The sequence below is a fragment of the Parasteatoda tepidariorum genome, chromosome 1 (assembly GCF_982258835.1).
Source record: "Parasteatoda tepidariorum strain Cologne lab strain chromosome 1, Ptep-v5.0, whole genome shotgun sequence".
In the NCBI taxonomy this organism is placed as follows: Eukaryota; Metazoa; Arthropoda; class Arachnida; order Araneae; family Theridiidae; genus Parasteatoda; species Parasteatoda tepidariorum.
Window position 1 is genome coordinate 126,393,858 of NC_141755.1, and position 15,798 is coordinate 126,409,655.

Sequence of the window (15,798 nt, forward strand, 5' to 3'; positions counted from 1 at the left end):
GTTTACATGTATATTATGTACAAAATTATGTGCATATAATGTATGTACAAATAATGTTTGTGCATACATACAAATATTGTATTTAAATCTGTATATTCATACATATATCTTTTATGCATACGTACAAATATTTCATATACGTATATACCTCTGCATATATATCTTTACATACATACAAACTTACATCCATTGCTCGTACATTAATAAATTATATTTATATGCATACATTCATTCTACATACATAAAAAATATGTTAACACATATATACAAACTAAATGCTTGCATTTTTTGCTCGTTATTCAAGATAAAAAATTAGTCATGACTAATGAATTTATTCATCAATCATTATTCAAAAATTTGCATAATGAGTGATGACTAAATTTGCATGTGAATGATCATTCAGAATAAATTTACTCTGACTATATTAAATCATGAATAAAATTTCTGTGAATGATCACTGGATGAGACCTCAGCAAATTTTTTTACCCTATAAATCCTCTGTTGATCCTTAAACTATAAAGGAATTTTTTTTGTGAATAATACTGCGTATAATAATAGGTGTTAATGGAAAAAGCTTTTTTTGATAAATGAAAAATCATTGATAAACTAGTGTGGAGTCAGTGAACAATTCCATAGTTACGTAATTAAACATTTTGCTAATGTATGAAACGAATTGTTGCTTTCACAAATATTTACTCGGATGTAACGTATGCATATTAACACAGACACTCAAGACATAATTGCGTTTCTCAAATATGAATAACATGCTGCTCGAGCGCTTCTGGTTCCAACAGTTATAGTTTGACAAACAAAATGATTTTAATTGAATCTGTTGTTGATCTAACACAATTTTATTTAGATAATTATTTAGTGAACCTTTCCAGGTGTGCCCAATAAACATAAAATTAAAAGAGGAGGCAACATCAAAGTTTTGGATTCTAAACCAGGTAAAACTCTTTATTGCTTTATATTACTAACTCATAGTCCCACAGATGACTGATCGTAGAGACAAGCGTCACTGTCAGTAAGTGGGTCCTCGTTAAACTGTTCTACAATAAAGGGCTCGACTTTGAGCGCATGTTGTTAGGCTAGCAGACAGGGGAGTAATCTTCTCTGCAGAAGATCGATGGCACGTCTTCAGATCATCCTCAGAGATTACAAGTTCACTGGTTTTTTTTGTTGCTATTTATTAATTGTTAGCTTGTTATTTATAGCTATTAATTTTTAGTTTTTTTTTTACATTCATTTTTATTTTTGTGTGATTCCTTGTTAATTATTAATTGTTAGCTCTTTTTTGTGAGTTATCCTTTGTTAATTTATTTTTATAACTATTAATTGCATTGCTTATTATAATTGTTAGCTTTTATTTCCTTTTGTTAGCTTGCTTTTTTTTAATTAATAATAATTTTAATAGTCATTAAATTTCCTACTTATTTTAACATAAACTTATAATAAACAAAAGAAAAGAACTATAAAGCCATGCGAGGGGAAAAAGATGAAATAAAAACTGCACAATTAGAAAAAGCTGAAATTATTGTCACAAACTAATTTACACAGTGTAATATATATTGTAAATAAACAACTTTTTTATTCTTGGTATCGAAATCGTTAAAAGTGTGCCACGACAAAAGATTGAGAATCACTGATATATTTTATTTATTAAAGATTATTACCTCTAATAGTATTGATATTTTGTTTTTGTATCATTTAATCGTACTTTATTGTTCACTGTGTTATTAAAAGATTAAAAGCATAACTTTTATCAATTAATAATAAAAATTAGTTATTGCAATTGTATTTTCTTTGTCTAGGAAACTAAAATGAAAGTATTCAAACCATAATAATTACTGTTACAAATTTATGATCATATTTAATAACCAACTAATAACTTATTTGAATTTCTTTTTAGTTTTTAGATTTTTATTGCTAGACAATAAGTTAATTGAAATTTTTTTACTTTTTATCTGCTGTCATAAAATGTCATCTTATTTCTTTAAGGTCTGTATACACAGTATAAACCATTTCTGAGCAAAGATAAGGATGTTTTGAAACATATTTTGAAGGTTTGTAATTCTTTACAAAAATTTTTATAATCTGAAATTAATTTAAAACTATCTTTGTTAAAGCATCCTAAAGGGCTTTTCTATAAGAAACTTAAGGAGAAGTCATTGCAGGGAACAATAATACTAGACAGTCTTTTATAATCAAAACAATGTATGTACTTTTATTAACTGATGTTAATTAATTAAGTATGTTATGATGTGAATAAGTAAAATATATAAAGTACACTAAATACACATTTTTCCTTTGGGTAACCCATAAATTACCTTTTTAGAAAAAAACTCTTTTGTAAGCCCAAAAGACATGTCTTTTAAATGCAAAATAAATAATCAGATCAAAAGTAGCTACTCTGAAAATGTAATGAGTATTTTCTATGCAAAATTATCTTTTTTAGTCGAAAAAAACCCAACAATGATAGAAAAACACGTACTGGGGTTGGTGAGCGCATCGATAGTGGAAAAAACGTATTTGTAGTTGCTGACTTTCCTTAAGAACCATATTTGCGTTGATTTCTTTGAAATATAAGATCAATTGCTTCTTTATAGCATTATAATTTTTTTATAGATTAACAAGAAATTGAGCATAGATAAGAACTTAATTAATAATAATTGATCTTGTCAGAAATATAAATTAAAACAAATCCTAATGACTTACTAGATTTTTATTCTTCTTAATTTTTTAGTATTTGACTTTAGATATTTATTTTGCATTTAAAAGGGATATACTGTATTTTAAAAACATTATCATACTACAAAAGAATATCATTAAAATTACAATCATAATGAAACAAAATTGATGTTAATTTTAAATTTCAAGGAAAATAAATAGTTGGAATTAAAAAATAAAACTGTTTTTATAATAAGAATAAATTTGAGCAATTCTTAAATATGTTGATTTTTGTAACTTAACTCTCCTCGTACGGCTCTCGTAATTTGAGCGGGATATTGGTTTCGTCCCCGACTACGGGTCATGTGAAAATCATGGACAAAGAATTTTTCCCCTTGTTTCAATTGTGATCCCGCTATTTTCTCCTGTAGGTTAAAAAAACATGATTTGATGTTTATTTTTTGAAATTTTTTAATCATTATTGATTATGAAAATAGTGATTCGGAGTATTCCATAAATCTGGGCTTTTATTTTTTACTGTTTTATTACAAAATTTCTATAACATTTTACGAGACAAAATGTTTACAAATTATATTATTCTAAAAATAAAAATATTGCATGAATATTTTCACTTGCACACCCTACATGCTGAAATAGCAGGCGCCGTATTATATATTTTTTGAAAAGCTATTAAAATTCTTGTATCATTTTAAAGATGTGAACATATGTAGATAAAGAAAATACTAAATCGCCTCAGGGCCGGAAAGTATAAAAATTGAGCCGTACAGAGTACTTTACTTGAAATTTAACTTGTAGTTGGAATATAAGTATTAAGAAATGTCTTGATTGTAGTTCTAAATTAAAATTTTTTACTCTTTTTATTGGATGGTCTTTTTACCTTTTTACCTACCAAATCAATAAAAAAGAGATTATTCAATCAATTGAGATTGTAGGATTAGCAGCCATTTGTTGACTCTTTATTTATTCTAGTACATGGTTAAAAAGTGCTTATTTTCGACTTTCGTTTTTTAAAAGATGCAATTTTCACTGGGTAAGGGCTTCATTTTCTCTTTTCGAAATTTTTTTTTCTTCTTTACCATGTCAGTTTTCGCCACGTGTTATGCAAAAGTGTGCTTTTCACATCGTTCTATTCAACGTTTTCAAAATTCATTCAACCACAATCTATTTTGGTGTATCGTCGATACGTAGCATAAGAAAGCGACAATCATTTGACATGTTTGATGAAATACTTGCGAGTCCGCATGTGCGTCTACTGAGCTAGGTTCGGTGAGATTATTACTGTCTTGTGTGTAACTCACTGTATATTGCAAGATATTCTCAATTTCAGACTTTACTTTACACCCTCTGATATTGAACCGAAAAAAAAACCTCTGGATCATTTTGTAATGGCTTATATAAACACAAAAAGAGTTCTTTGTCAGAAACTAAATTTTCAATTTATCATGATTATGAAAATTATTTTGTTCATGTAGTGCAGTACTTAAAAGGTGCTTATGGCTATGCACCCTGATCACACTAAGTGCTTTATCAGAAGGAATCCTTATAAACTGGGAATATTGATTTCTTCACCTCTCACTATGTATGTTGAAGAGCACAGTATAAAGGGACTTAATGATTTTTATATATTGTTTTTATTGCAGGGCATTCAATCTGAGCGGCCTGTAGAAGTACAGAATACTATTTTGAGGCATTACCTTTTAGAATTAACCCAGAGCTTTATCATTCCTTTGGTAAGTTTCTTATATTCCTCCTTTTTTGTTTATTTCTTACAAACTTTTCTTTTTTAAAATTGCTTACTTCTCATTGCACTACCTATAAATTCTTTATTTCCTGTATATATATATATATATATATATATATATATATATATATATATATATATATATATATATTTAAAACATTCTATATTATCCCAAAATATTGAGTAGTTTTAATCAGCTCTTAGGAACATCAGCATTTAAAACCAGATTTTTTAACAGGCTCATTTCTCTTCAGAGAAATTGTTTTTTTAGTGATGTTGTAAATGTTTACATCTTTCAAGAAAATGATGCAGGTTAAAAATTGCAAAAGAAAATGTTTTATGAAAAAAACTTTTAATTTTCAAATACATAATTTAATTTTCAAATACATAATTTAATTTAATTTTGATAAATGAAGAAAAAAATATTTTGATATCTGTATTCTATGAGGATTTTTGTAATTTTGTTGATAAAATTAATATTTGAGGCAAGTTAATTAAGGGGAGTTTTTAATTGTAAAGCATTTTCCTCAAGTACTGCATTCATTTCATAGGGATTTTTGCCCAAAATATAATACACATTGAAAATAAATCTTTAAGACAGGCTCAAGCCGACAGATCATTTCAAAAGTCTATATAAGGAGGTTTTAAAGAGGGACTTGAAAGACTCATCAAGTTAAATATTTAACAATGGAAAGCAGAAATCAATTTGAACAAAGTACAAATTGTATGGAAGTTTCTTATTCTTTAAGTCGAAGTTTAGTTTGTCTAACACATGAAATTTGATAAGTTATTAATTTAAGATTTACTGGGAAAAAGACTTATTCTTAACAATTTGGGATTAAAGTTCTTAAAAGATGGTGGAGATCTATAGGTGGCTTTAAGGTAACAAATTTTAGAAACAAGTGGCTTTGAATGAAATGATTTTCGATAGTGAAAAATTGATCTCGAGTATAAGATAAACATGCAAGGATCTATAGCATTCGTTATATTAAGTCTTCTTAATGATATTATGCTTCAGTCTAGTTTGTCTCTCAGCTGACATTTAATAGTTTATGTTTAATAAGTTAAGAAGACAGTTAAAAAAAATATGGAAAAAAAAAATCCGTGAATTTTGTTTAATTTTTAAGAAACATGCAGGTTGCATAGTGTTTTTGAAAAGTGCTTAAAGTTTCTTATTTTTAATTTATGCTTTTTAAAAGCCTTTAAACGAGGGTTTGTAAAATGTGCTTAACTTTCTATCTTTCAAAATGAGATTTTTTTCTTTGACACATCGATTGTCATCATAAATTACCAAAAAAGCATGATTTTCAAAATTTTCCCTCCAATATTTATCAGAGACTGGTTATTTTATCAAGATTATGTGAAGTCTTAGAAAATGTTTTTGCATTTTGTTGATTGTATGTTTATATATTAAGAACTTTAAACAATAGAAGGAAATAATTTTTATTCCTGCACATATCCTAATTATTTTTTATTTTGGAAAGTGATTGAAAAATATTTTTGGAGTGCTTAAAAAGTGCTTATTTTGTGTTGTATTAGCATTGCATTAGCTGCACCCTCTATTATCATTTGTAAGGTGCTTCTTCTCTTTACTTTTAGGAAAGGTATATGGCAAGTTTAATGCCTCTTTTAAAAAATATATCACCTCATAAAGTAAGTATTTCCACATTCTTCTTCTCAATTTTTATAATTAACTTCTCATTGAAAAACTAAGGGAAAAAAATGCTTTAACTAAGTCAGAGCGAAATTCATCTAAAATCGAAATACTAAAGCCAATATACTTTTAATCGGCCAGATAGTTTCTGAGTAATCAAACTTAAAGAAATAGTCAAGAACTATTTGACTGATTTTATTCAACTTGTGTATTTTGTCCTATAAAATAAATTTTTTTTAATCCTTTAATGGCTGCATAATTTTGAAGAAAACCGTCACATAAAAGCCTATTTTTTCTAAAGAAAATTATACAAAACTAAGTGTACATTCAATATATGTATTCATTTTTATTTTTCAGGGTATCACTAACCAAACTTTCATGAAAATAAGTTACTTCAGAATTGCTGTCAGATCCATTTATGCTCAAATTGAATCTCGTGGTTGTGATTTAAAATAGCAGTTCAATTTGCTCTCTTTGAAGCGTAGGGTTTAGGTTTGGAGGTCTGGCTGGCTATTTTCCAAAAAAGGGTCAACTTCATCCATTAAAATGAACGCCCCTAAAAAGAGAATTCTGAACAATTCAAAGACATGGAGGGGGGGGGGAAACCATCCAACACACCTAACATTTGTTCTATTTGTAGGAAAGTATGTCAGGAAAATGTCATAAAAAAGCCTTATTCAAGAAAATAATACGAAACTGTGCACAATATATGTTTTTTTAATTTTTTATTTCCAATGGCAAGGCAAATTACATTTATAAAAACAATGAGCAAGCAAGCAAGCCTCAAGTGTTTTCTAGCTGGGCGGAGTCAGAGCCTCGCATCGACGCGGAGGTTCTCCCAGATCGCATAGTGAGTCAAAAATACCAATTGTATGGAGATGTTCAGCCATGTCCCGTAACCAGTCGGAACAATGCCTCGCATCTCGGGCAATCGGGTATATTAGCAAGATCTTCACTACTCCAAGTCTTGGATTTAATCCTATCTTGCACAATATATGTATTCATTTTTAATTTTTGGGAGTCACTAACCGTCCTTTCATAAAAACCAGTTATTTCAGAATTGCTCTTAGATCTATTAGTACGAAAATTAAAATCTGGTACATGTTCTGACTCCAGTATTAAAAATATATATATTTTATCACCTAACTCAAACCACATGTAATCACAGAGAGTCTAAGATTACATGAAACGTATCAGATCTGTACATATTTAAAGTTTGAAGTTGAAACTCATTTTCTGATACTGCCCTCTGGTGTAGAGATCATAAACATGATTGTGGGCATAAGAAATAAATTGTTTTAATGCGTTACTTCTACTAACCATAAATATCAGAAACTATGTCATTTTGATGAAGGAAAGTTAAAATTAAAGAAATTTTAGACTTCTATAAACAAAAATATCTTTGGATAAATGAATTTTGTAATTGTGCGCAAATCTTTTTTTGATATGCTTATAAAATTCTTGAGATATAGAGAAACACTAACAGTATCAACCACTCTCTTGATTAAACTATTTGGACCCTATTTTTTCAGTTCACGGGTGCAAAATCCATCGAAAAAAAGGTGTGCTTATTAAGAGAAAGTATATTTTTGATTTATTATTAAGTGAATTTATGATTTTTTCTACAAATTTTATAATATTAATCTCTGATATGAAGTCCTTCTTGTTAGCATTTTATTTACAGTGGAATGAGACACAATAAACTAATTTAGCAATATTCATAACTGATTTACCTCTTATGATGACAAATAATTAACTTTCAAATGTTCAAATGTTGTCTATTGTTTTATTACCACCACGAGCCGTTTTTAAAGGATAAAAAAAATATTATGGTGTTGGAAAGTAAAATTTAAGTTTTAATTTTGCTGTCATAAGCTTGATACTTAATTACAAATAAATAAATAGAAATTAAATGAAAAATAATAAAATAAAAATATTAAAGCTATAGACAAAAATTTTAATTCCGAAATCCGAAAAATTTTTGAGATGACTTTTGTAGGGTAAAATTTTTGTTACTTTTTGGCTTTTTAAAAATAAACTTTTGCTTTTAAAATATTGTATGAAGTTTTGCAAAGAATAGATTATTAAATACTCATTCTGAAATAATACTTTTAATTATTTCAATACAAGCATATTTCTATACAAACACCTTTGGGAGCCACTTTAAAGATATAAATTTATTGATCACTTGTAACAGTTTTCTTTTGCTTAATGAAAACATATCCAAGTTTTTTTTTTATATTCTGTATTTGCTATTTTGCAGGTACATTTTTGGAATAAGCAATTAATGCTATATCAAAACATCAAAAAATAAAAAACAAAATCTTGCAAATTGTTAAAATAAATTTAGGATGATTTGTTAAAAAAAGGATGATTCAGGATGATTTGTTAAAAAAATAATATTAAAAAAAAAAACTTTATAATATTGACACTTTTCTTGTTTTCATCTTACACTTAATGAGAAAAGAAAAAGGACTGTCCTGGAAGTTTTACGACTTTTACCAGGAAAACCTGGAAAAATTAGGGAAATTTGAAACCTGATTTGAGTGGCCACCCTGTATATATATTAATACAGTCGGGAACCGATTATCCGGAACGATCGGGACAATTGTTCAGGCTAATAGGTTCCCTACTGTACCTTAACTGATTTTTCCGGTTTGTCTGAATCGCTACAAAAAGCCGTTTTTTTTATTGTTAAACTCAACTAAAAAAAAAAAATATATGTTTGGAAATAATCTTAAAAAGAGGAAAAAATGATGAAGTAATACGCTAATGATTATTTCCAAAATGATGGTAAGGTAATCTTTCAAAAGAGAAAGAAAAATCCTAAAATGTTATGAGGAAAAAAAATTTTTTTTTTTTAAAAATGGCGGGAAAATTTAGCTAATCTCGTTCCGGTTTTTTGGTTTTCCGGTTTTCTGGATAACGGATTCTATACTGTATATATATATTTATATAAAGTCTGTAATATATATATATATATATACATTATAATGCAAGCTCTCTATGTGCATTATAACTGTGCGACACATCATCATGCGCAACAGTCATTATCAAAGTACAGTAGAGCGCCGATTATCCGAACTGCTCGGGACCGAATGTGGTTCGGATAATTGGAAATGTGTTTAAAATCTAGTTTAAATGATTATTATTTATGCACTAGCTTTCCTTCACACTTTTTCTAGACTTAGGACTAGCAGTACTATCTAAAATAGCTCTGGCGTGTTTAAATATTTTTTTTTTCAATTTTTCAATTTTTTTTTTAAAACTTTTTTTTTTCAATTTGAATTATTTTTATCATATTTCAGCTTTTTTATAATTTTTTTGTCAATTACTGATTTTACCACATTTTTCTTTATTTTCCATTGCAAAAGATATCCAGCAAAGACATCTGTTTCAAAGAAGATGCTCTTTTTTGTGCAGCCATATCCCTTATTCTTTTTATGTAAATCAACTGAACTGGATCAACATCATTTTGACGTTCTAGCCAATTCATTGCAATATCTAATGAATTGCATGCTTCTGTATGAGAAGGTCCACTATCTTGAACTTGATCACTTACTTCTTTCCCTGTGGAGTTCTGATTTTGATTCAAAATTTCAGCAACAATTTCATCATCATTTAAAATTTGAAATCCTGAGTTGTTTTCAGTGCAGTGTTTTCACTACAGCGCGAGAACGCGAGAATCTCGCATATTTTTTTATTTTCTCGCATTAAAAAATGATTAACGCGAGAAGTTCGCGCACTGAATTTATCAATTTTAAAATGCGCGAATCTCTAGAATTTTGGAAAAAATTTAGTCTTCCGCCATTTTGAAAAAGACATGAAAACAGCTACGACAAGTGTTGAGAAAAAAAGTGAGTTCTTTATAAGTTGTTTAAAGTTATCTCTAGTTTTCGCTGTTAATGAATTACCAAACTCCCTCATCGACAATTTAGAGCAATTTGTAAAAGTTAAGTTTGTAAAAGTTTGTAAAGTCTGTGAAAACTAATCTGGAAGACCTGACAAAGAGTATGAACATGGAAATAACTTCAACGAACTTCACTATTCCATAACAGAAATAATTGAAGAACCTATGCTGGCAGATGTAGAGGATAGGAAAGTGTGTGCACAATGCTACAAATTTAATTAGTGATTCCGAATAGTTCAGCATCTGTTGCAAGGTTATTTAGCCCCCAAACCGAATTAAAACATAATATCGTTACAGATCGATTGGTAAGCATTTGAGCAAACCTAATGAGAATAGCTAATGAAAAAGTAGATACAGAACATTTTCCATATGATAATGCAACAAAAATATTCATTGTTCAATGGTTTAGAAATCAGAAGATGTTAAAAATTTATTATAATTATTTAAAAATATTATAATAAATTTTTAACATCTTCTGACTTCTAAACTCAGAATAGAAAAAATAGAAATATTTTTTTTCCAAGTCTATTCATGTTTTTTTAATTTTTAGAAATCTCACTTAACTTTTTGAAATCTCACCCTGTTTTTGAGAAAGGGTGAGAAATTCTCTCCCATTTTTTTTCCTGTAATGAAAACACTGCAGTGTCTCGACACCAGTCTTCTATTTCTTCTGCTGTGTAACCTGTCGTCTTTTCACATGAAAGATCTACTGGTTCAGAAACTTCAGTTTCGTTTGTTTTTCTGTTAAGAATTTTTTTCCAAGACTTAAGATTCCAAGCACTGTAATCACTAATCATTAACCATAGGTGACAACTACCCATCCCCCAATTGTAGAACTTCCTCACTCGTAAACACCTTCCGCATTCCAACCATTGTAGATTGTCAAAATGAAGCTCGCATTCTTTGATGATAATTTTCAGTTGAAGAGGGCTAAAGGAGTACGTAGGTTTAACTGTATACATGTATGTATTGGCTACTATAAGAAAACTGCTGAAAAAAGTTGTAAATTAAGTATGGTCTTCAGATGTAGTGGATGTTATTTATTCTTAAAGTTAATAAGTTGAAAAGTAAACTAAACTTTAAAAAAAAAAAGAGAGAGAATTCGGGCATAGTTCGGATAATAAGGGTTCGGATAATCAGCGCTCTACTGTATTTACAGAATTGAATTTTAAAAAAAAAGGAGAGTCCCCTCGTGTAGACATGCATACTGGAGGTATATTAGTGATTCATAAATGTTGTAAGAGTGTCTCTATGATCTTGTGGCTAATAAAATAATTGCCAAGCCGACACAAAAAATAATGCAACCCTAGATTAGAACAGCTGAATGTTTTTTGCAGTGTGCATATAAGGAAAAGTTTTGTTTTCAACCAACTTTCTTTTTAAATGCTCATTTGATTAAATCTTTAGATAATCGCATTCCATAATAATCTCTGCACCAGATATGTGTAATATACATCAACGTCTCATTCACAGAAATTTTTTTTCACCTTTGTGGAAAATGTTTTGGTATCTCTCATTGTAGACAAAAAATGGTCAAAATTTGTCTTATTTTACCCTGCAATCAATATTGTTAAAAACATTTTTTTATTTTTACTCATTTAAAAAAAAAAAAAGAAGTAAACCTCAAAATTCTTGCTGAGATTTGCTATGAGAATTTCTTTTTTTCTTTTCTTCGTGCAACTGCCTTTTTTCTGTGATTACGTCATGCATGGTATTTGAATTTTAGGCAGCATTTAAGAAAAAAAACGAAAGAAAGATCAGTATTTTTCAGACAAATTTTGCTAAAACATTGGGTCGAAAATAGTTTTAGGAGGTAATTAATAGTGCAATATTTAAGAAGTAATTATAATTGCTTGTGGAAAGTGTTTCATTTTATTTAAGTTTGTTCTCCACAATCCAAAACATGTTAGCGGAAGTCTTCTTACAAACAAGCCCTCCTCTCTCGTGAAGCATTCCGACTTCACGTGGCTGCATCGAGATCACGAGGGAGTCGAGAAGCATTCCTGTCGTGACCCACTCGACAAATACCGATCTTCATTGGTCAATGTTTCTCTTCGCTGACCTTGGTCAGGCTTTCTCTCTTCATCACTCTGAAAAATTTCAAGACTGAAATTATTTTTTGATAAATTAACTTGTTCGATTGTTTACCGGAATCTTCAGGAATTTATAGCTAACTGCAAAATGCACCTTTCCATGATAATGACTTCTATATGAAATCAATGATTTGTTTTTTCTAAAAAGTATTTTTCTCTATTTTATTAATTTATTTTTACAGCAAAAAAAAAAAAAAAAAAAAAAAAAAACAAGCAAAAATAAATAGCAGCTAACCTTGTTTATCTTTTTCACACCCAGTATAAATCACTGACCCTAAAAGTCACTCTATTTTTCCTAATTCTTTTAAATAGTAATTTAACTTCAAAACTGCTTCCCTTACCAATTTTTTTGAAAACAAAATCAACATTAATAAATACAAGGAACTAACACAAGTTGAAATTTTTTTTTGGTAAAAAAATATTTCATTTACCATCACTTCCCGAATATTAATATAATTAATTTCAAATATTAGCCTCTGTATATGTTCATCATCTAAAAAATCATCTGCATTACTTTCACTCGCATAAGAAATTTTTTCACTCTTTTTTTTTTTTTCTATGTGAATTTATCAACCATCGCATATATACAATTGTACGAGACACGTCCCACGAATAGCAACAAACAAATTACTTCCAATCACAGCGCAGATTAGCGGATCCGGCCGAATAAGAACGTGATAAAACGTATTGTCAAATTTTGATATGACTCGGGATATTTGCAATCCATACCTGAGTTAACTCGGGATAATCAGGGAAGCTGTTTAGTACAAATTTTGTTGATCTTTCATTTCAATAAATTTATGTCATTTTTTTTAATTTTGAAAGAAAATATCTCACATTTTTAAGGAAATAAAAGAAAATTTAATTTAAGAAGGATTTCAATCCTCTTGGCAGACTCTAAACATTGCTGGACATCTCTACAAATTCAGACTTTCCACAATTCCATTATCTAAACATGGGTGGTTTTTATTGCTTGAAATTAAAAGAACATTTCTTCAAAAGATTTGGCCAGATTTTGCACCTAGAAAGTTTATTCCTCTACTTTGACACGCTTTCTTTCGAAGGAGTAGTTTTCAACCAGAAAGTTCAGCAAAATATGCTCCTAATTTTGAACGCCAGTGTATAACTTAAGTGTATACAAACCATGTATAAATTTTATCAATACTTTAAATAATTTGCCACAATTCTCATTTAATTATCTATACACATTTCAGTAATTTTCAACACTCAGCTTAATAAAAAAAGTTTGTTTATATCCAAAAAGTCAAATAATATTGCTTTTTAAAAAAAAGAAAAAAGGGAAGCCACCAAGTTGTGCCAGATAGATTCCCAGTCCTAGCACATGGTGCGTAGCATTTTAAAAAGTGCTTTTTTCATTGGAGGTTTTTGAAAAGTGCTTAATATTCCCTCTTTGAAAATGAGATTTTTTTTCTTTACCATGTCGATTTTTGCCACAAATTATGCAAAAGCATTATTCTGTTCAACGTTTCCACAATCTATTTTGGCATACTGTAGTGTATGCAATCACTTTGCATGTTTGATGAAATACTTGCACATCTGCGTCTACTGAGCTGTGTTTGGTGGAATTCTGGTACTCCCGTGTGCAAATCTGCTGCATTTCAAAAGATATTTTCAATTTCAGGCTTCATTTCCCACCTTCTGAAATCGAAGAATCTTTTAATTTTTCATGGTGTCTAATATAATCAAGAAAAGAAGTTCTTTGTCAGAAACTAGTTATTTTATGATAATGATTTAAAGTCTTGGAAAATTATTTTGCATTTTGTTAGTGTATATAATGCTTTTTGAGTGCTTAAGAAGTACTTAAAAGGCTCTTTTTTTTGTTGTTGCTATGCACCCTGTAAGTGAATAAATTGAAATGAGTTGAATTAATAATGTTTAGGACACACCTATGCCTCGACCTTTTAATCCTGATGACTTTTTGAAATCAATTGAGCAATCTGGCCCACAGTTAACGAGTGGAATCAAGGGCAATTGGAGTGCTCTCTACAGGTAAATTCTGTTCTCTTTTGATTAAACCATTTAGGCTTAGTGATTTTTAAATGAACCTTTTACGTAGACCCCTGTGGCAGAATTCTTTTGACCTTTCTAATGCTAATATCTTTTTTCAAGATACTTTTAAAAATAACAAATATACATTTTAGTAAAAGAATACAAAATATTTAATTCAATAATAACACAACTTCTTTGAAAGAAATGCGCAAAGCAGCAGTTATTTTCAAAAGAAAGAATAATTGAAGCAATAAGGAAAAATTGGAAATAAAAATATGGTCACCGAAGCCGACGTCTTCAGGGGGTACCAGCTCCGGAAGCCATAAAACAAAACCTTTTCTATTGTGAGAGCCAGACAATTGTCAAAATTTGCTCCCTCAGTACCCCGAAGGTTTTGTAAAAGTCCAGGAAAAATATAAGAAATACATAAAATCAAATCAGAGGAAAAGTATCAAACAAAATCTTAAGAATACAATACAAAACTCACAGTAAACTGGTCAAACAGCAATTTCATAAAACTATCTCAATGTAAAAGAAACATTTTAAATGAAAACGCCCTCTTTTAAATTTTGTGCAGTAGAAGAAAAAAAAAGGATAGGGAAAGTATAGATTGCGTAACAGATTAATATAATGCTTGACTGCTCAGTCAAGACTTTAATTTCGCCCTCTTGAAAGAAATAATAAACTAATATTCCCCAATCAGCTTCGGTGGCCATATTTTTATTTCCATTTTTTTCTTATTGCTTCAAATATACATTTTACTAATTCATAGTAACAGAAGTGTCAACTTTAAAAGAAAAATAATAACTTTTTGGTTCAAATAAAATAATTTTTTTTAAAAATTTGTAATATTTTTTTATTCTAATATTATGGGTAATATTGTAGCATTTTGTTGGGGGAAACACCCTGATTATTTTCTTTTTCGTATTTTGTGAAGCATCATCACATTAAGAAATCGTGTAATCTGTAGCAGTTACTACCGAAAAAAAAAGATTGACAACGAAGTCACGCGAATCGGATGACTAAACTTTTACTAAATACGTGTTTTCGAGATTCGGTTATTGTAATAAATAGTATCGTATATGAAATATCGGATTTTAAAAATTATGTGGAAATCAATAGCGTAAAAAAATATTAGAACGAAAATTTCTGTAGAAAAGAAAACCAAATTTTTACTATATTATTCTTTAGTTTTATTATTATCAAATGAGAATGGAAAAAGAAAATGATGAAAAGATAAAAGTTTCGAAAATTTCTGCAGAAAAATAACCAAAATTCGTTATTTTCCGAAAGAAAAATCTTTCTGCCAGAACTCCGTCTGCGTCATTGTGTCGTAATGATTCTGCCATAGGGTGGTAAATCTTTTTACGAACAAGTGATGAGTCTCTAATTGGTCACTCTTTTGATTCTGCATTATGAAGATAACATTGTTATAAACTTACTTTTAAAAAAACATTCCATTTGCAAAATCTTTTTTACAACTATTAATAGTTATTATTTGGCCACCACATGGGGTGAAACCTCCAAATGTATTGGAGAAAAAGAATCATGCCTGCATAGAATGTCACCTGTTTAACCCATTTTCAGCCAAAAGTGCGTAAGTGCACCATTTCAATAAATGTATTTTCATTTACACTGCGATGTATATTTTTCATGAATTTTATTTTCTTGCCTTATTTGATTTGCCTGATCTTATTTGATT

General features: G+C 29.0%; 1 protein-coding gene across 4 annotated transcripts in view; it reads left to right on the forward strand.

The window, feature by feature from the left end:
* LOC107455735 (protein DENND6A) overlaps positions 1-15,798 on the forward strand; it is a 72,913-nt gene that overhangs the window by 44,125 nt on the left and 12,990 nt on the right. For 3 of the 4 annotated variants that reach the window (XM_016073413.3, XM_087152577.1, XM_043055284.3), the window contains exons 13-17: positions 885-947; positions 1,999-2,063; positions 4,329-4,418; positions 6,029-6,082; positions 13,987-14,096. In XM_016073413.3, the coding sequence (XP_015928899.1) occupies positions 885-947; positions 1,999-2,063; positions 4,329-4,418; positions 6,029-6,082; positions 13,987-14,096 (382 nt within the window). The remainder of the gene's footprint in view (positions 1-884; positions 948-1,998; positions 2,064-4,328; positions 4,419-6,028; positions 6,083-13,986; positions 14,097-15,798) is intronic. The other variant, XM_043055283.3, reaches the window with a different exon arrangement.